The sequence below is a fragment of the Scyliorhinus torazame genome, chromosome 14 (genome assembly GCF_047496885.1).
Source record: "Scyliorhinus torazame isolate Kashiwa2021f chromosome 14, sScyTor2.1, whole genome shotgun sequence".
In the NCBI taxonomy this organism is placed as follows: domain Eukaryota; kingdom Metazoa; phylum Chordata; class Chondrichthyes; order Carcharhiniformes; family Scyliorhinidae; genus Scyliorhinus; species Scyliorhinus torazame.
In genome coordinates this window covers 134398650-134425629 of record NC_092720.1, presented here as the reverse complement: position 1 = coordinate 134425629, position 26980 = coordinate 134398650, and the positions used below count along the sequence as shown (strand labels likewise).

The following is a 26980-nucleotide window of genomic DNA, read 5'->3' as shown; positions in this document are numbered from 1 at the left end:
AGGCTCCAGTCTTTCCTCTATGCCGTCTCCACTGTCCCCAAATCTTCAGTGTAGCCACCACCACCGGGCTTGTGGTGTAGTTCCTCGGTGAGAACGGCAATGGGGCTGTCACCATAGCCTGTAGGCTAGTCCCCCTACAGGACGCCCTCTCTAATCTCTTCCACGCCGCTCCCTCCTCCTCTCCCATCCACTTACTCACCATTGAAATATTAGCGGCCCAATAATACTCACTTAGGCTCGGTAGTGCCAGCCCCCCCCTATCCCTGCTACGCTGTAAGAATCCCTTCCTCACTCTCGGGGTCTTCCCGGCCCACACAAAACCCATGATGCTCTTTTCAATCCTTTTAAAAAAAGCCTTCGTGATCACCACCGGGAGGCACTGAAACACAAAGAGGAATCTCGGGAGGACCACCATCTTAACCGCCTGCACCCTCCCTGCCAGTGACAGGGATAACATATCCCATCTCTTGAAATCCTCCTCCATTTGTTCCACCAACCGCGTTAAATTTAACCTATGCAATGTGCCCCAATTCTTGGCTATCTGGATCCCCAGGTAACGAAAGTCTCTTGTTACCTTCCTCAACGGTAGGTCCTCTATTTCTCTACTCTGCTCCCCTGGATGCACCACAAACAACTCACTTTTCCCCATGTTCAATTTATACCCTGAAAAATCCCCAAACTCCCCAAGTATCCGCATTATTTCTGGCATCCCCTCCGCCGGGTCTGCCACGTATAGTAGCAAATCGTCCGCATACAAAGATACCCGGTGTTCTTCTCCTCCTCTAAGTACTCCCCTCCACTTCTTGGAACCCCTCAACGCTATCGCCAGGGGCTCAATCGCCAGTGCAAACAATAATGGGGGCAGCGGGCATCCCTGCCTTGTCCCTCTATGGAGCCGAAAATATGCAGATCCCCGTCCATTCGTGACCACGCTCGCCATCGGGGCCCTATACAACAGCTGCACCCATCTAACATACCCCTCTCCAAAACCAAATCTCCTCAACACCTCCCACAAATAATCCCACTCCACTCTATCAAATGCTTTCTCGGCATCCATCGCCACTACTATCTCCGTTTGCCCCTCTGGTGGGGCCATCATCATTACCCCTAACAGCCTCCGTATATTCGTGTTCAGCTGTCTCCCCTTCACAAACCCAGTTTGGTCCTCGTGGACCACCCCGGGACACATTCCTCTATTCTCATTGCCATTACCTTGGCCAGGATCTTGGCATCTACATTTAGGAGGGAAATAGGTCTATAGGACCCGCATTGTAGCGGGTCCTTTTCCTTCTTTAAGAGAAGCGATATCGTTGCTTCAGACATAGTCGGGGGCAGTTGTCCCCTTTCCTTTGCCTCATTAAAGGTCCTCGTCAATACCGGGGCGAGCAAGCCCACATATTTTCTATAGAATTCGACTGGGAATCCATCCGGTCCCGGGGCCTTTCCCGCCTGCATGCTCCTAATTCCTTTCACCACTTCTTCTACCTCGATCTGTGCTCCCAGTCCCACCCTTTCCTGCTCTTCCACCTTGGGAAATTCCAGCCGATCCAAGAAGCCCATCATTCTCTCCCTCCCATCCGGGGGTTGAGCTTCATATAATTTTTTATAAAATGTCTTGAACACTCCATTCACTCTCTCCGCTCCCCGCTCCATCTCTCCTTCCTCATCCCTCACTCCCCCTATTTCCCTCGCTGCTCCCCTTTTCCTCAATTGGTGTGCCAGCAACCTGCTCGCCTTCTCCCCATATTCGTACTGTACACCCTGTGCCTTCCTCCATTGTGCCTCTGCAGTGCCCGTAGTCAGCAAGTCAAATTCTACATGTAGCCTTTGCCTTTCCCTGTACAGTACCTCCTCCGGTGCTTCCGCATATTGTCTGTCCACCCTCAAAAGTTCTTGCAGCAACCTCTCCCGTTCCTTACTCTCCTGCTTCCCTTTATGTGCCCTTATTGATATCAGCTCCCCTCTAACCACCGCCTTCAACTCCTCCCAGACCACTCCCACCTGGACCTCCCCATTATCATTGAGTTCCAAGTACTTTTCAATGCACCCCCTCACCCTTAGACACACCCCCTCATCTGCCATTAGTCCCATGTCCATTCTCCAGGGTGGGCGCCCTCCTGTTTCCTCCCCTATCTCCAAGTCTACCCAGTGTGGAGCGTGATCCGAAATGGCTATAGCCGTATACTCCGTTCCCCTCAGCTTCGGGATCAAAGCCCTTCCCAGCACAAAACAGTCTATTCGCGAGTAGACTTTATGGACATAGGAGAAAAACGAGAACTCCTTACTCCTAGGTCTGCTAAATCTCCACGGGTCTACACCTCCCATCTGCTCCATAAAATCTTTAAGTACCTTGGCTGCTGCCGGCCTCCTTCCAGTCCTGGACTTCGACCTATCCAGCCCTGATTCCAACACCGTATTAAAATCTCCCCCCATTATCAGCTTTCCCATCTCTAGGTCCGGAATGCGTCCTAGCATCCGCCTCATAAAATTGGCATCATCCCAGTTCGGGGCATATACGTTTACCAAAACCACCGTCTCCCCCGGTAGTTTGCCACTCACCATCACGTATCTGCCCCCGTTATCCGCCACTATAGTCTTTGCCTCAAACATTACCCGCTTCCCCACTAATATAGCCACCCCCCTGTTTTTCGCAACTAGCCCCGAATGGAACACCTGCCCCACCCATCCTTTGCGTAGCCTAACCTGGTCTATCAGTTTCAGGTGCGTTTCCTGTAACATAACCACATCTGCCTTAAGTTTCTTAAGGTGTGCGAGTACCCGTGCCCTCTTTATCGGCCCGTTCAGCCCTCTCACGTTCCACGTGATCAGCCGGGTTGGGGAGCTTCCTACCCCCCCCCCCTTGTCGATTAGCCATCCCCTTTTTCCAGCTCCTCACCCGGTTCCCACGCAGCTGAATCTCCCCCAGGCGGTGCCCCCCCGCCCATCCCCTCCCATACCAGCTCCCCCCTCTCCCCAACAGCAGCAACCCAGTAATTCCCCCCTCCCACCCTCCCCCCCGCTAGATCCCCCGCTAGCGTAATTACTCCCCCCATGTTGCTCCCAGAAGTCAGCAAACTCTGGCCGACCTTGGCTTCCCCCCCGTGACCTCGGCTCGCACCGTGCGACGCCCCCTCCTTCCTGCTTCTCTATTCCCGCCATGATTATCATAGCGCGGGAACCAAGCCCGCGCTTCTCCCTTGGCCCCGCCCCCAATGACCAACGCCCCATCTCCTCCACCTCCCCTCCTCCCCCCATCACCACCTGTGGAAGAGAGAAAAGTTACCACATCGCAGGATTAGTACATAAAACTCCTCTTTCCCCCCTTTTTAACCCCCTCTTCGCCCCCCACATTCGCCCCACCACTTTGTTCAAACGTTCTTTTTAATAACCCACTCATTCCAGTTTTTCTTCCACAATAAAAGTCCACGCTTCATCCGCCGTCTCAAAGTAGTGGTGCCTCCCTCGATATGTGACCCACAGTCTTGCCGGTTGCAGCATTCCAAATTTTATCTTCTTTTTATGAAGCACCGCCTTGGCCCGATTAAAGCTCGCCCTCCTTCTCGCCACCTCCGCACTCCAGCCTTGATAAACGCGGATCACCGCGTTCTCCCATTTACTGCTCCGAGTTTTCTTTGCCCATCTAAGGACCATTTCTCTATCCTTAAAACGGAGGAATCTCACCACTATGGCTCTGGGAATTTCTCCTGCTCTCGGTCCTCGCGCCATCACTCGGTATGCTCCCTCCACCTCCAACGGACCCGCCGGGGCCTCCGCTCCCATTAACGAGTGCAGCATCGTGCTCACATATGCCCCGACGTCCGCTCCCTCCGCACCTTCAGGAAGACCAAGAATCCTCAGGTTGTTCCTCCTTGCTGTCATGATATTCAAACACACACATCATGATGGACACACTAACAGGCAAATCAGAGTACACAACACCACAACCAATCACAGACAAGAACACCAACCACATAAAAAGCACGAGCACGACACCTGGAGGTCAGTAGGTCTGGGGAGAAGGAAGCATGAAAGAGCTGTTGAAACACCACAAGCAGGGAGCCCCCCACGTGCAGAGTGCAAAGACCAAGTTGTAAATAGTGAGTTTAAATAAACAAGTGTTGTACCATATGCAACTGTGTTGGCTCTTCTGTGTGTTAGAACACCCAACACCACATGGTACAGGAGTGGATCGATACCTGCCTACCAACCTGCCATTCTGGACATGGACCACACCGGCAAACCGCAGCCGATGCAAGTCACGGGGAACCTAGGCACCAACTGGAAGCTCTACAGGCAGCGATTTGACCTGTACATCCGTGCCACCGAAAAACAGAATGTCTCGGATGATTCGAAGATTGCAATGCTCCTCTTCTACGCAGGCCCCCACCCAAATGATGTCTTTAATTCACTGGTGTTCGAGGAAGGCGAAAACCAGGCCAAATATGACACGGTCATCCTCAAAATGGACCAGCACTTCCAAACTGAAGTAAACGAAACTTTCGAAAGATACATCTTTCAGCAACGCCTGCAAGGTAAGGAGGAGCTTTTTCAACCCTTTTTGACGCACCTCCGGATTCTAGCGCAGTCCTGCGGTTACGGCACCACCACAGAGTCCATGATCAGGGACCAGATTGTTTTTGGCGTTGCCTCCAGTGGCCTACGCCAGCAGCTTCTTAAAATAAAGAGCCTCACCTTAGCGTCTGCTGTGGAAGCCTGTGTCCTCCATGAAAATGCGACCTGCCGTTTTGCCCGATTCCAGGCGTCCGAGTTGGCACGGAGGGGGTCCCCAGCCGTCGAATCGGCAAGCCAGGCCGCCCACGACGTTGAACGCATCCAGGCCGTCGATTTCTTCCCGCCCCACGGCCCGGACGACAGCGGCCGCTTCCCGCGCTTTTCGCGGTCTCCCGCGCAGGTGCGCGCCAAGAATAACGGCCACAACGAGGGACGCACTGCGCAGGCGCGCCCACCGCAAGATCGCACTGCGCATGCGCAGTGGCGCAACGAACGCCGTGACGTCATGACGTGCAGCAAGTGTGGAGGTCTACACTTAAAAGGGCAATGTCCTGCAAAATACCAACAGTGCAACAGATGTGCCATGATAGGCCACTACGCAGCCCGCTGTCGTGCGGCTCAACCCATGGATCCGGCGCATCCTCGACAACCTCGCACACGAGTCAGGACTGTCCAGCCCACGCATCAAGACTTCCAGTTAAGTGATGCAGATGACCAGGATGACTTCAGAGTTGCCGTCATTGATGTCAACAAGGTCAATGCCATCAATCCAGACGATGAGTGGTGTGCCACCCTGACGGTCAACCGATCGCGCGTCGCCTTCCGTCTGGACACCGGCGCATCCGCCAACCTGATTGCTTACTCTGCAGTCCAGGCCATGAAGGTCAAACCACTCATCACACCATCCCGGCTTAAGATGGTTGACTATAACGGGAACGTTATCCCGTCCGTAGGATCTTGCCAGCTACAGGTGACTCACAAGGGGTACACGGCCACACTCCCCTTCGAAGTTGTGGGCTCATCAAAGGACTCGTTACTGGGCGCACAAGCGTGTAAGGTCCTTCACCTGGTACAGCGCATCATGTCTCTCTCTCCAGATGAGATATCCGACTTCCCGGATGCTGAGTTCCACGCGAATCTCCATTCCCTCCTCGCTCACAACCAGGAGGTTTTTGAAGGCATGGGGACATTGCCACACACGTACAAGATTCGACTCAGACCGGACGCCATCCCTGTCGTTCACGCACCTCGCAGGGTTCCTGCGCCTCTCAAAGACCGCCTCAAGGCACAACTGCAGATTCTTCAGGACCAAGGGGTCCTATCCAAGGTCACGGAGCCCACGCCATGGGTCAGCTCCATGGTCTGTGTAAAGAAGCCCTCTGGCGAGCTCCGTATATGTATAGATCCAAAAGATCTGAACAACAACATCATGCGGGAACACTATCCCATCCCAAAACGAGAAGACCTCACCAGCGAGATGGCGCGAGCCAACATATTCACTAAATTGGATGCGTCCAAAGGATTCTGGCAGATCCAACTGGACCCGGCCAGCCGAAGACTATGCACATTCAACACCCCTTTTGGCAGATTCTGCTACAACCGGATGCCATTCGGCATCATTTCGGCATCTGAAGTATTCCACCGCATTATGGAGCAGATGATGGAAGGCATCGAAGGGGTACGTGTATATGTGGACGATATCATCATTTGGTCCACCACTCCGCAGGAACACATGCATCGTCTTCGACGTGTCTTCACCCGCATACGGCAAAATGGCCTGCGTCTCAACCGTGCGAAGTGTGCTTTCGGCCAGACGGAGCTGAAATTCCTCGGGGACCACATCTCAAGGTCCGGGGTCCGTCCCGATGCAGACAAGGTTAGCGCCATCACAGCCATGCCACGACCGGCTGACAAGAAGGCTGTCTTAAGATTCCTGGGCATGGTCAACTTCCTTGGGAAGTTCATTCCCAACCTGGCTTCTCATACAACAAACATGCGCCATCTCGTAAAAAAATCGACGGAATTCAACTGGCACCAGTCGCATCAGCAGGAATGGGAGGAGCTCAAGCACAAACTGGTCACGGCACCAGTGCTGGCCTTCTTTGACGCGACTCGCCCTACAAAGATCTCAACAGACGCCAGCCAATCTGGTATTGGAGCGGTACTCCTGCAAAAAGACAGCACGTCATCATGGGCCCCGGTTGCGTATGCCTCACGAGCCATGACCCCTACCGAACAGCGCTACGCGCAAATCGAAAAAGAATGCCTGGGCTTGTTAACTGGACTGGACAAGTTCCACGACTATGTGTATGGCCTGCCACGATTCACGGTCGAAACTGACCACCGCCCCCTGGTCAACATCATTAACAAAGACCTGAACGACATGACTCCTCGCCTCCAGCGCATCTTACTCAAACTCAGGAGGTACGATTTTGAACTGATCTACACTCCGGGGAAGGAACTCATAGTGGCGGACACTCTTTCCCGAGCAGTGAGCACACCACCAGATGCGGAGGGGTTCGTGCGTCAAATTGAGGCACACGTGACTCTGACAGCAGCAAATATGCCAGCTGATGATCCTTGTCTGGCCCACATACGCGCAGAGACGGCGACTGACCCTCTGCTGCAGCGAGTGATGCGCCACATGACGGAAGGGTGGCTAAAAGGGCAGTGCCCCCAGTTTTACAATGTGCGAGATGATCTCACCAATATAGACGGGGTCCTTATGAAATCGCATAGGATCGTCATTCCACACAGTGTGCGCCAGATGATTCTTCGTCAACTACACGAAGGCCACTTGGGTGTCGAAAAATGCAGACGAAGGGCCCGGGCGGCGGTATATTGGCCGGGTATTAATGAAGACATAGCCAACATGGTGCTCAACTGCACAACCTGTCAGAGGTTTCAGCCGGCGCAACCTCCGGAAACACTTCTACCACACGAGATGGTGACGTCCCCCTGGGCGAAGGTGGGTGTTGACCTATTTCACGCGCTCGGCAGAGATTACATTGTTATTATAGACTACTTCTCAAACTACCCGGAAGTCATGCCTCTCCATGATCTGACGTCGTCCGCAGTCATTGGGGCCTGCAAGGAAACGTTTGCTCGCCATGGCATTCCAAGGACTGTCATGTCAGACAATGGACCTTGTTTTGCCAGCCGTGAATGGTCGTCCTTTGCCGCAGCATATGGTTTCACTCATGTGACATCCAGCCCTCTGCATCCACAATCGAACGGGAAGGCTGAAAAGGGTGTCCACATCGCAAAGCGGCTCCTGTGCAAGGCGGCTGATGCCGGATCGGACTTTAACCTTGCCTTGCTGGCCTATCGATCGGCCCCGTTATCCACGGGCCTCTCGCCAGCGCAGCTACTAATGGGTCGCTCCCTCAGGACGACGGTACCTTCCGTCCTGGCACCGACAACAGACCATGAGGCGGTTCTTCGGGACATGCAACTGCAGCGTGATCGCCAGAAAGGTCGGTACGACACACGAGCGACGGACCTGCCCCCCCTGTCCTCCGGAGACAAAGTACGCGTCCATCAACCGTATGGTGGCTGGTCAGCACCGGCCGAAGTCCTCCGACAAGTGGCTCCCCGCTCGTTCCTGGTTCGCATGCCGGATGGTTCCGTGCGTCGCCGCAATCGGCGCGCCCTTCGCCGACTTCCACGTTCACAGCCACACAACACGCCAGATCCTCAACAGGCTTCCGAGGATGACTTTGTGGAGCTGCCGCACATCACGCCCTTTCCATCGCCACCCATGGCCATGCCTGCACAGCAGCCGGTGGTTCTTGATCCACCCTTAAGGCGGTCAACCCGAATTCGTCGCAAACCCATTAGAATGGACTTATAATACAGTTCATATGTTTAATAAGTTGGACAATTTTACATGATAACCTGTTGTTGTTTATCGTTCCAGATGTCGTCTGACTGGACAACTGTTCAAAATTTTTTTTCTTCTTCTCTCGTTCGCATTTCTGTTATGTTATGGTACAACTGGATTCATGTGACGCACTCGACATCGCCCCATGTACATAGTTCCGTCATAGACACATGCTGCACACGACACACACACACTCTTAGATGCACTCACGTCACGATCATATTTATTACCACGTAGGCACATATCTTTGTAAAAAGGGGGGATGTCATGATATTCAAACACACACATCATGATGGACACACTAACAGGCAAATCAGAGTACACAACACCACAACCAATCACAGACAAGAACACCAACCACATAAAAAGCACGAGCACGACACCTGGAGGTCAGTAGGTCTGGGGAGAAGGAAGCATGAAAGAGCTGTTGAAACACCACAAGCAGGGAGCCCCCCACGTGCAGAGTGCAAAGACCAAGTTGTAAATAGTGAGTTTAAATAAACAAGTGTTGTACCATATGCAACTGTGTTGGCTCTTCTGTGTGTTAGAACACCCAACACCACACTTGCGTTGTTCTTCAGTGCCTCCAACCTTTCCACACATCGTTTCTGATGTGCCTCATGCGTCTCCGTCTTCACCACCAGGCCCTGTATGTCGTCCTCATTCTCGGCTGCCTTTGCCTTCACGACCCGAAGCTCCCGCTCCTGGGTCTTTTGTTCCTCCTTTAGACCTTCGATCGCCTGTAGTATCGGGGCCAACAGCTCTTTCTTCATTTCTTTTTTGAGCTCTTCCACACAGCATTTCAAGAACTCTTGTTGTTCAGGGCCCCATGTTAAACTGCCACCTTCCGACGCCATCTTGGTTTTTGCTTGCCTCCCTTGCCGCTGTTCTAAAGGATCCACTGCAATCCAGCCACTTTCTCCTCCTTTTTCCATCCGTATCCGGGGGGGATTCCCTTCTGGTTTACCGCACAGTGTTTTTAGCCGTCAAAATTGCCGTTGGGGCTCCTATCAAGAGCCCAAAAGTCCGTTTCACCGGGAGCTGCCGAAACGTGCGACTCAGCTGGTCATCGCCGCACCCGGAAGTCTCCTTGATGGCAATGTTGACTACTGGAGCATCTGTCTATTCCACATGTGATCCACATGTTTACAAACGATCTGCACCTCCATGTCCACTTGGTCTGACATGGGTCCTGCCTCAGAGACAATGGCCGAGATTCTCCGAAATCCCGGACAAGTGTTGACGCCGACGTCATATCCGGCGCGAGCGACTCCGGCGTCAACGGGCCTCCAGGCCCAGGCATTCACCCCTTCCTAGGGGGCTAGTATGGCGGCAGAGTGCTGTCCGCTGCTCCGGCGCTCGAAAGCTGGTGCGGGTCCGTGCATGTGTGTGGGTTGCCTTCTCCACGCCGGCCCCGGCCCCCGGGCAATATGGTGGAGCCATACAGGGGCCCGGCGTGGAGGAACATAGACCCCCCCCCCCCGGAATTAGCCCGCCCGCTGATCAGTAGGCCCCAATCGCGGGCCTGGCCACCGTGGAGGCCCCACCCCTGGAGTCGGATACTCCCGCCACCCCACCCGGCGGCGGAGCGGCGTGGCGCGATTCTCCCACCCCGCGCGGGGTCGGAATATCCCGGCCATTAATTCAGGGATCCAACTTGATCCATTCATATTATGACAACATGTCATATTATGTACTTAATGTGTTTTTTTTATAATTATGTAAGCATATATCAACACAACACAACAGTCTTATGACCTAACAGTTCGTTCACAATCTTGGTATGTCATGTGTAAAGGAATGCTCATGGTACTCTGTTTCTGGTGTTTGGGTCATGTGATAAGGTTTCTCCTCTTTCCTGCATTTCAATTCAGCATCGTTTGCATCGACCATTTTATCATTTTGGTTCTTGTGCTTTTCTATTCGCTTGATTATTTCAGCAATCTTGTTCTGACACGTAATCCCAGTTTCTTTCTCTGTCTGAATTTCTTATTCTGCGTCAATTTAATGTTTTTATCTCTTCAGTTAATGTCCCATTGCCAAGATTCCCTTCTTCAAGCACTTATCCTCCTGATTCAATTCTTCACTGGACTTGCTCTTATTTTCACGTTGCTTTTCATGGAGTTCAGCTTATTCTGCATTGTCTCATTAATTTCTCCTTCTTCTTAACTTCATTTTGTAAAGTTTTGCAACTTTTTTGTTCTCCAAGTTTGCTGTCAATCATTTCATATTGTTGTTTTAATGTCTTTCCCAGTGTTTGAATTCTTTTTGCAGATTCCTCTTTAAGTTCAATAGTTCCTGGTTTCTTGTGAAGTCTTTAATTTCTGCACTTCTTCCAAGGGGACTCCATCATGTTCTCACTCGACAGACACGTTTCACAGATGGAACTTTCATTTCGTTAGTCTTAACTTCAGCCAAATCAATTTGCCTTCACTGTCGGTCAGGTCTGTCTCTGACAAAGTGTTGACTTGTTTCCATTCTGCAATTCTCCCATTGTCCTCTTGTGGGATGTTTCATTGCCCTCCTTCTGGGGCCTTTAGTTACCCTCCTCCTGGGGTCTTTTGTTACCCTCCTGGGATCTTTCAGTGCCCTCCTGGGTTTTTCATTGCCCTCCTTCTGGGGTCTTCTTGCCTCCTCTGAGGTTGTCCGTTGCCTCTTGAGGTCTTCATTGCCAATGGACCTTTTTTGAGAGCTGATTTGATTTATTGCCACGTGTACCGAGGTACAGTGAAAAGTATTGTTCTGCTTAAATTCCAGGCAGGCCATTCCAGACATGAAAAAAAAACATAGGACATGTGATAAATACACAATGTAAATACATAGACACAGACATCGGGTGAAGCATACAGAGCAGAGCGTTGTACTACTCAGTGGAGAAGATGTGTGAAGAGATCAGTTGATAAGCGGGTCATTCAGGAGTCTGGTAACAGACTTGTTAGTGCTTATGCTCAGACCTTAGTGTCTCCTGCCTGATGGAAGAGGTCAGTTGAGAGAATAACCCAGGTGGGAGGGGTCTTTGATTATGTTGCCCACTTTCCCAAGGCAGCAGGAGGTGTAGACAGAATCAATAGATGGGAGACGGTTTTGCAAGATGGACTGGGCTGTGTTCACGACTCTCTGTAGTTCCTTACAGTCTTGGGCCAAGCAGTTGCCATACCAGGCTGTGAAGCCGCCAGAAAGGATGTTTTCTATGGTGCACCTGTAAAAATTGGTAGAGAGTCAATGTGGACGTGCCAAATTTCCTTAGTTTCCTGAGGAATCATAGGCGCTGTTGTGCTCTCTTGGTCGTAGCGTTGATGTGGGTGGACCAGGACAGATTGTTGATGATGTGCACATCCAGGAATTTGAAGCTGTCAGCCATCTCCACCTCAGCATCGTTGATGCAGACAAGGGTGTGTACAGTACTTTGCTTCCTGAAGTCAATGACCAGCTGCTTAGTTTTGCTGACATTGAGGGAAAGATTGTTCTTGTTACACCACGCCACCAGATTCTCTATCTCCCTCCTATACTCTGTTCGAGATCCGACCCATTACGGTCATCTAATCAGCAAATTTGTAGATGGAGTTGGAGCCAAATTTTGCCACACAGTTGTGTGTGTATATGGAGAATAGTAGAGGGCTAAGTATGCAGCCTTGTTGAGCCCCAGTATTGAGGACTATCGTGGAGGAGGCGTTTTTTTAATCCTTACTGATTGTGGTCTATGGGTCAGGAAGTCGAGGATCCAGTTGCAGAGTTGCCATCTATCTGGGGTCTTCTCCAATTTTCTTGTCCATAGCCATTTGTTCCTTCTTGTGGTTGCTGCTTTAAATGCATTACCACTTTAAATGTATTGCTACTTTAAGATTATTACTGCTTTAAGACTCATTTTATTTCACTCAGCTGTCAGCAGCTGCCAGTTTTCTCTCCGTGTTCTTCCCGTCCTTTTGTAGTTTTGGCACAAAACTAGCTGCTCTTTTTTGAATTTTTAAATCTTGCCCTATTACTGAAGGAAACCCCGTTTAGCGATCGATGGAGTTTTTTCTTCTTCTGGCCATCTGAAGAGCCCGGGGTTTTTTTCTCTTTGATGTGCCAGGTTTTTGTCAATTTCACTCGGAGACCCGATGTTCTCGAGGTACAAAAGGCCGTGATTTTGAAACTTTTCTTCTTTTAATTGAATGTGATCAGTACAGCCCTCACTGCCACGGACCCCTCACAGGCTCTCCTCTGCCCCTTCACATCAGGAGCTTGTCAGTCTCAGCTCGGCTGCCGATCACTTGAGACATTCTTTTTTACAGAAAGCACTGCTTCTGTGTGTGCTTTTGTTATAAAACTTTGCAGCAATTTCTTCTTTTAACTTGAGTTCTTTTTTTAACTTAAAGCCAGAGCTTTTGCTTCACAGGGTTATTTTCTCTTGTTTTTTTCTCTACTTTTGACTCTACTGGCCAGTTCAGGTTTGTTCTGCGTCTGTCCCCCAGCCTCCCTAATGCACTGAGCCGAGCCTTCCGGAACGCCTCCTTGTCTACAATGTAAGTGGAGCGATGTTTCTGCATTTTGCTCAGCCTTCTTGTTTATTCTGACCAAGGGGTATTGCTGAGTTCTCTCCATTGCCCAAGTATCTTGGAACATGGGCAGCACGGTAGCCCAGTGGATAGCACTGTGGCTTCACAGCGTCAGGGTCCCAGGTTAAATTCCCCACTGGGTCACTGTCTGTGCGGAGTCTGCACATTCTCCCTGTGTCTGCGTGGGTTTCCTCCGGGTACTCCGGTTTTCTCCCACAGCCCAAAGATGTGCAGGTTAGGTGGACTGGCCATGCTAAATTGCCCATAGTGTCCAAAAAGGTTTGGAGGGGTTATTGGGTTACGGGGTTAGGGTGGAAGTGAGGGCTTAAGTAGGTCGGTGCAGACTATCATGTTCTAACTGTCCATCTTTTCTGCTTTTATATTACTCTGCGTCAAGCAATATCTCAACATCTCAAATGGGTCTATTCACCCAAGGAGAGACATTCTGGAGTGTACTTTTTTTTTCCAGACTTCGATTAAAACAGAATACTCACAGGTGTTGGGCCAGAAGCAGTGTCATGATAATTTTATCCTTGTTGCCAAATGTAATGATGCACTTTCAGAGTCGCTATTTGTGAAAACAGAAGCATTTATAAATAAGAATTGTTCAGCAGCGTACAGCAGCCGCATGGCTGCACCTAGATCCCTACATGGCCCCAAGCCAGGTGACCCATACTCTGCTGTGTTGCCCTTAAAGGAACAATCACCACAAACTACCACAGGCTCTCGCTGAGGCTTTGGGTGGCGTCGGGCTGAAATATTAGATAAAGATATCCTCATACATCATCCTCCTCACATCCCACTTTCCCCCTCATCCCACAATCTCTTCTGCTTTAGCAGATGCTATAATCATGCACCTCGTACTTTCTACTTCTCTCCTCACTGCAACACTACCTTTACGCATTTCTCCTTTCAGATTCCCAAGAACCTCAACCTGCTCAAGCAGTGGTGGAGGTGAAAGAGCAGGAAGATAGTGATGAAGAGCAAACACCGTCACTCACTCTGACACTCCCAGCCACAGCTCAGCTACTAACACTGCGCAGACTTTACAGGATAGCTCAGAGGTAGGATCTGCATGTGGTGAGATACCGAGCATGGATGGCCTGCAAGGGGCAAAAATAGCGTCAGCTCGCAGTGGGGAAGTCGCACACGAGTTCTGCTGCAGAGACCTCGAGCTCCTCAGTGAGACAGGTTCCAGATAAAGGCTGTTGGGCATTAATGAAATACTTGGGTGCAGCAGGAGACCAGTCAAAAAGCCTGGTGTGTAATGTCAGTGAGCATGGCGGAGTCTGCTACCAACTTTGCACAGGGCTTTGGGCAGAGCTTGAAGACCAATCTTTCCAGCATAGGAGTATTGTGGAACTCCATTTGCAGCCTTATGAACCCAACCATGAGGCAGCGTGTGATTGCGGATGTCTCAGCTTCAATTCAAAGCCAGTAAATGGCATGGTGCGGCAGTGAAAGTTGTCCCAGTTCAGCTGGTTACCATGCAGGCTCCGACTTTGGATACCGGTGTGCAGTGGGGTTTACGGGGTGTCACAGGGGTCCAACTACCCATCCGGCAACAGATTATTGAGATTGACGAGGTACTGCCCCAGGGAAGTGGCATCGACACCACAGAGCATGAACCTACTGTTATCTCTCAGGGTGACGCCATCCATTTTACCGTCACTTACTCTTGCAGCTGACTGTCAGTCTGCCAGCCAGCCAAGATGGTCGCCACCCATGCGAAATGGTGGAATCTAAAGCTGGGCTTCCTAGACCCAAAACCACTTGAGGGTTTCCTCCAAGGCCATCTGCAGAGTCCCTCACTGCAAGTCAGCAACCTTCCACCAGCCATGCTGCAGTTACTAGGTTGACACTGTGGAGGAGCACCAGGGAAAGCATCCCTGTCTCTGAGCCAGAAGCTCTGGGTTTAATTCCCGCTCCAGGCCAAGGAAGGTGTGTTTGTAACGCGGCCAAACAGTATGAGTATCAACTTGTAAATCCTGGTGGGCGGTAAGAGAGACTCCTGGTCAGCTATCTGCGGAAGGTAATGCTAAATCACTGCATACCTTGCCAAGCATAACCATGGACCAACATCTGGGAGTCCATGATTACCAATATCCTCTTAAGGGTGAAGAGCGAGAGAGGGGAGCACCAGGACAGCCCAAGGCATATGACAGACAGGCATGGAAAGCACAGGAGTGAATAGTTGACTTTTATCTGTAATATGCCAAATTTGATTTATAAATGTTGTTTGGATTGTTTATTTTGTATTGACTTTTGTTTATGTGACCAAATGGCATTGTAAAAGGATGTTGTAAAAGAATTGTAAATAGGATTATTGGGAAATGGGGTTGTGAAGCTGGATGAGTCATTAATGAAAGGGACGATGTAGGCAGTGTCCTCGCTCCCTCTCCCTTCTCTGCTGCGCACTATTTCTTTGGTGGAAAGGGCTATGCCTGCGTAATAGTGATGTTCTGCAGCTTTTTTTAAATTCGTTTTTAGGATGTGGGCCTCACTAGCTGGGCCAGCATTTGCTGCCCATCCCTAATTGAGTGGCTTGCTAATCCATTTAAGTAGGGGTCAGTTAAGAGTCAACTGCAAATCTGTGTGGGTTTGGAGTCACATGTAGGCCAGACAGGGTAAGGATGGCAGATTTCCTTTCCTGAAGGACATTTGTGAACCTGATGGGTTTTTACGACAATCGACAATGGTTTCATGGTCATCGTTATGCTTTTAATTCCAGATTTTCATTGAATTCAAATTCACCATCTGCCATAGTGGGATTCGAACCTGGGACCCCAGAGCATTACGCTGGATCTCTGGATCAATAATCCAGCGACAATACCACTTCTCCACCGCCTTCGCAAACAGCATACAGCAGTCTACCATGAACCTTGCCCACAGCTCTATTCAGTACTGCAAGACTCCACAAGAGCAGTCTGTCATAATATCCACTCATGTATATAATGAGATGCAGACAGGCAGTGATTGACACATAGGATGACCAGTAAGCATACAACACAGCACAGCCAATCACCAGACAGGACACTACCACTATAAAGCCAGAGGGCACTAGGTTTCCCGCTCTCTCGGTACCCAGCTACTGAGACAGTCAGAGTCCACGAGCCAGCAAGCACCAACACCATGCGGTAGCTAGTAAGTCTGGTCAGGCTACTACAAGGTCACTAGTCAGATCGGCATAGTGTCGACCCACAGCTGAATATGTACAGCAGTTCATCTAGTTGAATAAAACAGTGTTGGATCTTCCCCTGTGTTAGACGTCTGTTTCTAACATTCCTGCATCGAGTGCAGTCCACATCGAACCAACCTGCCGAACACATCACAGTCCAAGCAGCAAAACCATTGTTTCAGCACACCAATGATCTCCTCTATCACATTTCATTGGTAGGATCCCTTTCACTCTATGCGTGCGGCCCACATGTGCATGGGATGGGAGACCTCCGGGCTCCCAGTGAGGTAAAGGCGACAACATCTGCATGGTGGCACAGTGGTTAGCACTCTTGCTTCACAACCAGGGTTTCCTCTGGGTGCTCCGGTTTCCTCCGAAAAGCCCCGAAAGACATGCATGTTAGGTGAATTGGACATCCTGAATTCTTCCTCTGTGTCCTTAAATAGGTGCCGGAGTGTGGCGACTGGGGGATTTTCACAGTAACTTCATTATTGTGTTAATATAAGCCTACTTGTGACACTTATAAAAGATTATTATTATTGTTATGTGCTATTGATTTTGAGTCATTGATCTTGCGCTCACTTGGTATCCCTCAGTAGCTATCTGTGCCAGTTCAGCCTCTACAAACTATAAATGTTTGCCAACAAAGACTTCCACAAGTCAACAAAAATCGTGGTTTCCAGAGCTGTTGTCGCCACCACACTCCCGAGGCTGCGTATCAGCGATGCTCAAGAGAAATGCTTGGGAAGAAATACGTCTGTCATTTCCTCCATATTCAAGGGGATGTCCATCAAGGAAAAGCTAGTGTCCTTCTTGAGGGCAGCTCCATACGCTTTCGGACAAAACTCCTGTAAAATCAGCTTCAAATGGACTGGACACTGTGTCTGGGTGGCTAGAAATTATCTCCCTCCCCAGTGATACGCAGGTTAGGTTATGGGGTAATTGGGGTAGGGTGGGGTGAACAGCGGAGTGCATCATTCGAAGAGTCAGTGCTGAACGTTTTGTCAACTCTCAAAGGGCCAACATTTTAGGGGGACGACAAAGAAAACGATTCAAAGACACTCTGAAGATCCCCTTGAAGCACGGCAGCATTGATATTAATGATTGGGAGGCACTTGTCTCCAATCATTCAGATGGTGACAACTTGTCCATCAAGCTGCATCACACTTTGTGTCACAGCATCTTAATGATGAGGCAGTGCGATGGCGGGGATAGATAGAAAAGGAAGAAATTCTGCATTCCGGCTCCCACTACCTCCTGGGACATCCTGCCCAATGCTCCCAAAAATCTGAGTCGAGATGCCGCCTGTTCAGTCACCTGGCAGAAACACACGACCCTGAGTAGATGTCACCCCAGATCCAAGAGACAGTCGATCACTATCCTGGTTGCTCAAATGTTGATAGCATATTGAAGGCATGATGACTGCTGCCAGGATATTGTGTATTGCACAGTATGTACAGCAGCGCGGGTTCAATTCCCGTACCAGCTGAGAATTCTGAATTCTCCCTCTGTGTACCCGAACAGGCGCCAGACTGGGGGATTTTCGCAGTAACTTCATTGCAGTGTTAATGTAAGACTGCTTGTGACAATAAAGATTATTATTAAATTATTATTATCTTTGGATTGTGGGAGGAAACCCGAGCACTCAGAGGAAACCCACGTAGACGTGGAGAGAATGTACAACCTCCACACAGACAGTGACCCAAGACTGCAATTGAACCCGGTTCCTTGGCAATTGAGGAGGCAGTGCTAACCACTGTCACCATGCCGGTCCCTGAATGGAATGCCTAGCTGGGTTCTCCTTTGCAGATCCGCCCCGCTACCGCAGCTAGCGAGGATGGAGAGTTTGGCCACACCGTTCGGGGTGCCCCCCCCCCACAAAGGCCTCTGAATTTTGCACCGTTTGTAAGTAAACCTATGTTGTACCTTGACCTGTGGTTGCTTCATGGGACAGTTGTCTAACTTTGTTAAGAGTCGCTTTCAGTTCTGATGATTCTGTGAGAATTTGCAATTAGAAACAATATCGAGTAAATCAGTTTATGAATTTAATTTTCAGATACTCTGAGATGCTGGATGGGAGAGGGCGAATCAGTGCCACATTTGCCAATCTACAGCCTCAACCCATAACTCACCGAGCACGTAGGTACCAGAACCTAATCGGCTTGCGCACTGTGGTGCATTTTAAAATTGCAGAAGACTTGACCCTAAACTGTGCAACAGCAGCAGCAATTTTGTTTGTCAGGCATGCAAAAACTTCCCAACATCCTTTGCAGAGTTGTAACCATAGCAATAGGTGCCAAGCTAAACAAGAGGGATATATATTAGGAGGCAGCGACTAAAAGCTTGGTCAAAGGGGTACTTATACTTTCATCTTTGGGACCTTGATTCAATTCTAGTCCAGACATTATAACTATTGTAGAAATACCTTGTTGATCTTTCACTAACAGGTCCAAAAAGAGCCTGGCAAAGTACTTTGTAACTCCATCAAATTCAAATGTCAAATTCTGAATGGCAACTGACAGCAAAGGTTATCTCAGTGTGACAACTTTATTGGTCTGATGTTAGGATCAAAGCCTGAAAGCGAGAGTTTTCACATCCGGCCTGACAGACACTGTATTGCGTCATCTGAAGTGATGCCAAATGCTCACTTATTTCTTTTTTAAAAATCATTGGCTGTGCGTGTTGCTGGCTGGGCCAGTGAACTGAATGGTATTTCAGAGGGCATTTAAGAGCCACAAGTAGGCCAGACCAAGTGAGGGCATTAGTGAATCAGATGTGTTTTTACGGCAGTCGACAATGGTTCCGTGATCTCGTTAGACTTTTAATTCCAGATCTTTTTTGGATTCAAATTTCACCATCTGACATGGGATTCGAACCCGGGACCCCAGACCATTACCCTGGCCCCTGTGTCATTAGTCCAATGACAATGTCGCTACATCTCCTCCCCACATGAACTGACTGGCTCATTAATACATCCATTTGTTGATTATGCTGACAGCGATATGCTGACAGCGAGGTTCCTCTGTTTCAATAATGATGTTGGGTTTATCCCCCGTCTTAATCTAAGGGATGGTTTTGCACACTTGTGATTTCCTGCCTAGGCCCAGAGCCACCAATCAAATTAGAAAACTTGGAGGAATCAACCAATCGTATTAGTCTAGCCTTGGAGATCCAAGGATCTGAGACCAACACTAAGCCAGGTAAGATTGGTATCTGAGAGTGGGACAGGATGTGTGAGAGTGAGGGAGGAGCTGGTATCTGATTGTGGGACAGGCTGTGTGAGAGTGAGGTAAGAGCTGGTATCTGATTGTGGGACAGGCTGTGTGAGAGTGAGGTAAGAGCTGGTATCTGATTGTGGGACAGGCTGTGTGAGAGTGAGGTAAGAGCTGGTATCTGATTGTGGGACAGGCTGTGTGAGAGTGAGGTAAGAGCTGGTATCTGATTGCGGGACAGGCTGTGTGAGAATGAGGGAGGAGCTGGTATCTGAGAGTGGGACAAGCTGTGAGAGAGTGAGGGAGGAGCTGTATCCGAGAGTGGGACAGGATGTGTGTGGTAAACCACTGTACTGTATATTATGTGTATTGTGGCAGATGGCCACTGTATTATAGTGAATGTGGTAAACCACTGCCCGATGGCTCCGCCCCCCCTCGGGCCCGGTACAAAGGTGGCTTGTCCCCGCCTCCGATCGAGTTCAGGATCAGAGGCCAGGAGGCTTACAGTTTAGTGTATTAAAGCCTCAGTTGTGTTCACCACTCGTCGTGTGTTTATTGATGGCACATCAATTTAATACACTAAACTTCTAGTATGAATTCATCACTCAACCCAGATCGCCTGGAGCTGGACCCACAGGCAGCCGACGCCACGGCAACGTTTGAGCACTGACTAAGCTGCTTCGAAGCGTACCTCGGATGCTTCACCGAAGACTTAACAGACCTCCAGAAGAAGCAGATCCTCCACGCACGGGTGAGCCCGCAAGTCTTTCTTCTCATCAGGGACCCCTCGTATACGGCGGCGATAATGCTGCTGAAGGGACACTATGTTAAGTCTGTGAACGAGGTGTATGCTAGGCACCTTCTTCCCACGAGACGACAGCGCCCGGGGGAATCACTAGCAGAATTCCTGCGTGCCTTGCGGGTATTCTGTCAGAACTGTGACTGCCAGGCAGTATCAGCTACCCAACACGCGGAGCTGCTGGTCAGAGGCGCTTATGTCGCAGGCATGAGGTCAAACTACATCCGGCAGCGATTGTTAGAAGGGGGTACACTCGGCCTCCCAGAGACAGTGCAGCTCTCCAACTCGCTGCAGGTGGCCTACCAGAACATGGAGGCCTACACCTCCGACCGTGCAGCACCCTTGTGGCCCTCGTGGGCATCGCCATCACCCAGCCCGGGTACAGCGCAAGCCTGTGCTGCGCAGCAGCCCGCCAACGCCAGAAGCCAGAAGTGCTACTTTTGAGGCCAGGCTTATCATCCTAGACAATACTGCCCGGCACGCAACGGGTGTGGGAGGAAGGGCCACTTTGCCAGGCCCGATCTCTCCCTAAAGCTTCTAGGCCCAGCAGCGCTGCCTGCTGCCTGTCGGGGCCGCCCTCAACTGCCGCACCACCCGCCATGTGCGACCCGTGGGTGCCGCCATCTTCGGCGCCATCTTTGGTTTTGGCTGCCACATGCGCCCCATGGGGCTGCCATCTTCAACGCCATTTTGTACCTCACCCGCCACACGCGACCCACGGGGGCCGCCATTTTGGGACCACTCCGCAGCCTCCCGGGAGCCCTGCTCACCCGGTTGTACGCTGGCCGCCGTTACCTCCGACAGACCTACCAACCGCCTTCCGTCGCTCGCCTCCGTCACACTTGACCAGTCCCGGCCTCAAAATCGACGATGACCGTCCGGATCAACGGGCACGAGATGGCATGTCTTTTCGACTCCGGAAGCACAGACAGCTTCATACACCCAGATATGGTAAGGCGCGGCTCCCTCACCCGCGACCCAGAAAATCTCCCTGTCTTCCGGATCACATTCAGTAGCAATCCGGGGGTACTGTGTCGCGACACTTACTGTACAAGGCATAGAATACACTAACTTTAAGCTCTACGTCCTTCCCCATCCCTGCGCTGCCCTATTACTGGGGCTCGACTTCCAGTGCCACCTCCAAAGCCTTACTTTAAAGTTCGGCGGACCCCTGCGCCCCCCCCCCTTTACCGTCTGTAGCCTCGCAACAGGTCGCCCCACCCTCGCTCTTCGCTAACATCACCCGGACTGTAAGCCCGTCGCTACTAGGACCAGGCGATACAGTGCCCGGGATAAGACCTTTATTAGGTCGGAGGTCCAGCGACTCCTACGAGAAGGGATCATTGAGGCTAGTAACAGCCCCAGCAGAGCCCAAGTGGTGGTCGTCAAGACTTGGGAGAAGCACCGGACGGTCATCGACTACAGTCCGACCATCAACCGATACACACAGCTCGATGCGTACCCCCTCCCCCACATTTCTGACATGGTCAATCAGATTGCGCAGTATCACGTCTTCTCCACAGTTGACTTGATGTCCGCGCACCACCAGCTCCCTATCCGCCCGGAGGACCGCCAATACACTGCCTTCGAGGCAGATGGCCGCCTCTACCACTTCCTCAGGGTTCCCCTTCCGCGTCACCAATGGGGTCTCGGTCTTCCAACGAGAAATGGACTGAAAGTACGGGCTGCGGGCTACATTCCCGTACTTAGATAATGTTACCATCTGCGGCCATGACCAGCAGGACCATGACGAAAACCTCCGGCACTTCCTCCACACCGCCAAACTCCTGAACCTCACTTACAACAAGGAAAAATGCATTTTCCGCACAACCCGCCTGGCCTTACTCGGCTACGTTGTGGAAAACGGAGTCCTAGGACCCGAACCCGACCGCATGTGCCCCCTCCTGGAACTCCCCCTCCCCCACTACCCCAAGGCCCTGAAGAGATGCCTGGGTTCTTCTCCTACTATGCCCAGTGGGTCCCCAATTATGCGGACAAGGCCCGTACTCTTATTAAAGCCACCATTTTCCCCCTGACGGCTGATGCCCACCTGGCCTTCAACCGCATCAAGGCGGATATTGCCAAAGCCGCGATGCACACTGTGAAGTGTCCATTCCATTCCAGGTGGAGAGCGATTCGTTGGACTTTGCTCTGGCAGCTACCCTCAACCAGGCGGGCAGGCCAGTGGCTTTCTTCTCCCGTACACTCTATGCCTCCGAAATTCGACACGCCTCTGTCGAAAAGGAAGCCCAAGCCATTGTAGAAGCTGTGCGACATTGGAGGCATTACCTAGCCGGTAGGCAATTCACTCTCCTCACTGACCAACGGTCGGTTGCCTTCATGTTTAGCAAATACACAGTGGGGAAGATCAAGAACGCCAAGATTCTGAGGTGGAGGATCGAGCTCTCCACCTACAGCTATGACATCTTGTATCGACCCGGGAAGCTCAATGAGCCCCCAGATGACCTATCCCGCGGTACATGTGCCAGCGCACAAGTGGACCGACTTCGGGCCCTCCACAATGACCTCTGTCACCCGGGGGGTCACCCGTTTCTTTCACTTTATCAAGGCTCGCAACCTACCTTACTCCATCGAGGAGGTCAGGACCGTGACCAGGGACTGCCAGGTCTGCGCGGAGTGCAAACCGCACTTCTATCGGCCAGACATGGCGCACAATTGCTTCACAGCTCCAGGGTCCCAGGTTCGATTCCGGCTTGGGTCACTGTCTGTGCGGAGTTTGCACATCCTCCCCGTGTGTGCGTGGGTTTCCTCCGGGTGCTCCGGTTTCCTCCCACAGTCCAAAGATGTGCAGGTTAGGTGGATTGGCCATGATAAATTGCCCTTGATGTCCAAAATTGCCCTTAGTGTTGGGTGGGGTTACTGGGTTGTGGGGATGGGGTGGGGGTGTTGACCTTGGGTGGGGTGCTCCTTCCAGGAGCCGGTGCGGACTCGATGGGCCGAATGGCCTCCTTCTGCAGTGTAAATTCTATGATCTATGGTAAAGGCCTCTCGCCCCTTTGAGCGCCTCAGCATCGACTTCAAAGGGCCCCTCCCCTTCACTGACCGTAACGTGTATGTCCTCAACATTGTTGACGAATACTCAAGATTCCCCTTTGCCATCCCATGCACTGACATGACCTCTGCCCCCATCATCAAGGCCCTGCATAGTCTCTTCACCTTGTTCGGGTTCCCCACCTACATCCATAGCGACCGGGGCTCCTCCTTTATGAGTGACTAGTTGGGTCAGTTCCTGCTCGACAAAGGCATCGCCTCCAGCAGGATGACTAGCGCCAACCCCCGGGGCAACGGACAGGTGGAGAGGGAGAACGCGACAGTCTGGAAGGCCGTCCTCCTGGCCCTACGGTCTAGAAGTCTCCCAGTCTCCCGCTGGTAAGCGATCCTTCCCAATGCGCTCCATTCCATCCGGTCGCTTCTGTGCACTGCCACCAACGAGACCCCGCATGAACGGATGTTTGCCTTCCCCAGGAAGTCCACCTCAGGGGTCTTGCTCCCGTCCTGGCTGACAGTCCCAGGTCCCATCCTCCTCCGGAAGCATGCGAGGAGCCATAGGTCAGATCCCCTCGTTGAGAAGGTCCTGCTCCTCCATGCCAATCCACAATATGCCGACGTAGCACATCAGGATGGGCGACAGGACACAGTCTCCCTCCAGGATTTGGCACCTGCAGGTTCCCCAGTGACCATCACCATCACCCCCGACCCTACACCGTCTCCCCCCACCTCTACCCACCTACTCCAAGAACTGGCACCCGCAGACCCACCGGCGACCATCACCACCACCCCCGCCCATATACCGCCCCCCTCTCCACCGACTCAACAACTGGGTGAGGAAGAGGACAGCACGCACCCGGGTGCGCAGGTCTCGACATCGGTGCCCACACCACAGCCAGGACTGAGGCGATCACGGCGGAAGGTCAAGGCCCCCGACAGACTTGCTCTCTAAGTCCATTTCACCCCAGCTGGACTCTTTTTTTTTAACAGGGGGTGAATGTGGTAAACCACTGTACTATATATTATGTATATTGTGGCAGATGGCCACTGTATTATAGTGAATGTGGTAAACCACTGCCCGATGGCACCGCCCCCCTCGAGCCCGGTATAAAGGTGGCTGGTCTCCGCCTCCGATCGAGTTCAGGATCAGAGGCCAGGAGGCTTACAGTTTAGTGTATTAAAGCCTCAGTTGCGTTCACCTCTCGTCGTGTGTTTATTGATGGCATATCAAAGTGTGAGAGTGAGAAACTGGTATCTGAGAGTGGGACAGGCTGTGTGAGAGTGAGGTAAGAGCTGGCATTTGAGAGTGTGACGGGCTGTGGGAGAGTGAGGGAGGAGCTGTATCCTAGAGTGTGACAGGCTGTGGGAGAGTGAGGGAGGAGCTGTATCCGAGAGTGTGACAGGCTGTGGGAGAGTGAGGGTGGAGATGGTATCTGAGAGTGGGACAGGCTGTGGGAGAGTGAGGGAGGAGCTGGTATCTGAGAGTGTGACAGGCTGTGGGAGAGTGAGGGAGGAGCTGTATCCGAGAGTGTGACAGGCTGTGGGAGAGTGAGGGTGGAGCTGGTATCTGAGAGTGGGACAGGCTGTGGGAGAGTGAGGGTGGAGCTGGTATCTGAGAGTGTGACAGGCTGTGGGAGAGCGAGGGAGGAGCTGTATCTGAGATTGGGACAGGCTGTGGGAGAGTGAGGGAGGAGCTGGTGTCTGAAAGTGTGACAGGCTGTGTGAGAGTGAGGGAGGAGCTGGTGTCTGAAAGTGTGACAGGCTGTGTGAGAGTGAGGGAGGAGCTGGTATCTGAGAGTGGGACAGGCTGTGGGAGAGTGAGGGAGGAGCTGGTATCTGAGAGTGGGACAGGCTGTGGGAGAGTGAGGGAGGAGCTGGTATCTGAGAGTGTGACAGGCTGTGGGAGAGCGAGGGAGGAGCTGTATCTGAGAGTGGGACAGGCTGTGGGAGAGTGAGGGTGGAGCTGGTATCTGAGAGTGGGACAGGCTGTGGGAGAGTGAGGGAGGAGCTGTATCCGAGAGTGTGACTGGCTGTGGGAGAGTGAGGGAGGAGCTGTATCTGAGAGTGGGACAGGCTGTAGGAGAGTGAGGGAGGAGCTGGTGTCTGAAAGTGTGACAGGCTGTGTGAGAGTGAGGGAGGAGCTGGTGTCTGAAAGTGTGACAGGCTGTTTGAGAGTGAGGGAGGAGCTGGTATCTGAGAGTGTGACAGGCTGTGGGAGAGCGAGGGAGGAGCTGTATCTGAGAGTGGGACAGGCTGTGGGAGAGTGAGGATGGAGCTGGTATCTGAGAGTGTGACAGGCTGTGGGAGAGTGAGGGAGGAGCTGTATCTGAGAGTGGGACAGGCTGTGGGAGAGTGAGGGAGGAGCTGGTGTCTGAAAGTGTGACAGGCTGTGTGAGAGTGAAGGAGGAGCTGGTGTCTGAAAGTGTGACAGGCTGTTTGAGAGTGAGGGAGGAGCTGGTATCTGAGAGTGTGACAGGCTGTGGGAGAGCGAGAGAGGAGCTGTATCTGAGAGTGGGACAGGCTGTGGGAGAGTGAGGATGGAGCTGGTATCTGAGAGTGTGACAGGCTGTGGGAGAGTGAGGGAGGAGCTGTATCTGAGAGTAGGACAGGCTGTGGGAGAGTGAGGGAGGAGCTGGTGTCTGAAAGTGTGACAGGCTGTGTGAGAGTGAAGGAGGAGCTGGTGTCTGAAAGTGTGACAGGCTGTTTGAGAGTGAGGGAGGAGCTGTATCCGAGAGTGTGACAGGCTGTGTGAGAGTGAGGGTGAAGCTGGTATCTGATTGTGGAACAGGCTGTTTGAGAGTGAAGGTGATATGCCATCAATGAACACACAACGAGTAGTGAACGTAACTGAGGCTTTAACAAACTAAACAGAAAGCCTCCTGGCCTCTGATCCCGAACTGGGTCAGAGGCGGAGACCGGCCATCTTTATACCGGGCCCGAGAGGAGGCGGCGTGATCGGGCAGTGGTTTACCATATTACATGTAATACAGTAGCCGTTTACCACAATACACATATTATATACTACAGTGGTTTACCACAGAATGACGGGCTGATACCTGAGCGTGATACAGGCTGTGTGAGAGTGAGGGAGGAGCTGTATCCGAGAGTGGGACCGGCTGTATGAGAATGAGGGAGGAGCTGGTGTCTGATTGTGGGACAAGCTGTGGGTGAGTGAGGTTGGAGCTGGTATCTGAGAGTGGGACCGGCTGTATGAGAGTGAGGGAGGAGCTGGTGTCTGATTGTAGGACAGGTTGTTTGAGAGTGTGGGAGGAGCCGGTATTGTGGTGATATACATCACTGTAAGTACACAAAGGGTTAATGTACATACACTACACCTAGCTCGCTACTAGAGGGAACACCAGAGACATGACACACAGACAGTCAACCAGTAGGTCAGTAAGATAGGACACGACCAATGGGCATTCAAGATACACACAGAGGTGACACTACCACAGGAGGGCATTACACCAACCCATATAAAAGGCCACATCACACATGCTCAGTCTCTTTCCAGTGGAGACACTCAGTGAGTACAGACACAGGGTTGATTGAACATCACACCCACCACGTGGATTGTAGCAGACCGGTTAGTTAGTCTGAGTAGCTATAGCAGGATTAACAGTAGAGCCGAATCCAAGTAGAAGAATTGTTAATAGTTTAATAAACGTGTTAAAGCTATCTCCAAATCTGAACCTTCCTTTGTTAGAGTGCACATCAAGGAAGCAGCTTATGCTACGACAAGAGCATAACAAAACATGGTTCCAGGAGTGAACTGTTTCAATCCATATAGTAAAAACTCAGCAAACAGGGCAGGCTGTGTGAGAGTGAGGGAGGAGCCAGTATCTGAGT

General features: G+C 51.5%; 1 protein-coding gene across 6 annotated transcripts in view; it reads left to right on the top strand.

The window, feature by feature from the left end:
• The window catches only part of sned1 (sushi, nidogen and EGF-like domains 1), a 376981-nt gene that overhangs the window by 217238 nt on the left and 132763 nt on the right, over positions 1 to 26980 (top strand). For all 6 annotated transcript variants that reach the window (XR_011934549.1, XM_072474925.1, XM_072474927.1 and 3 more), the window contains exons 22-23: positions 18168 to 18250; positions 19213 to 19311. Coding sequence is in view for 5 of the 6 variants with exons in the window: in XM_072474925.1 (XP_072331026.1) it covers positions 18168 to 18250; positions 19213 to 19311 (182 nt within the window). In the remaining variant the exon portion in view is untranslated. The remainder of the gene's footprint in view (positions 1 to 18167; positions 18251 to 19212; positions 19312 to 26980) is intronic.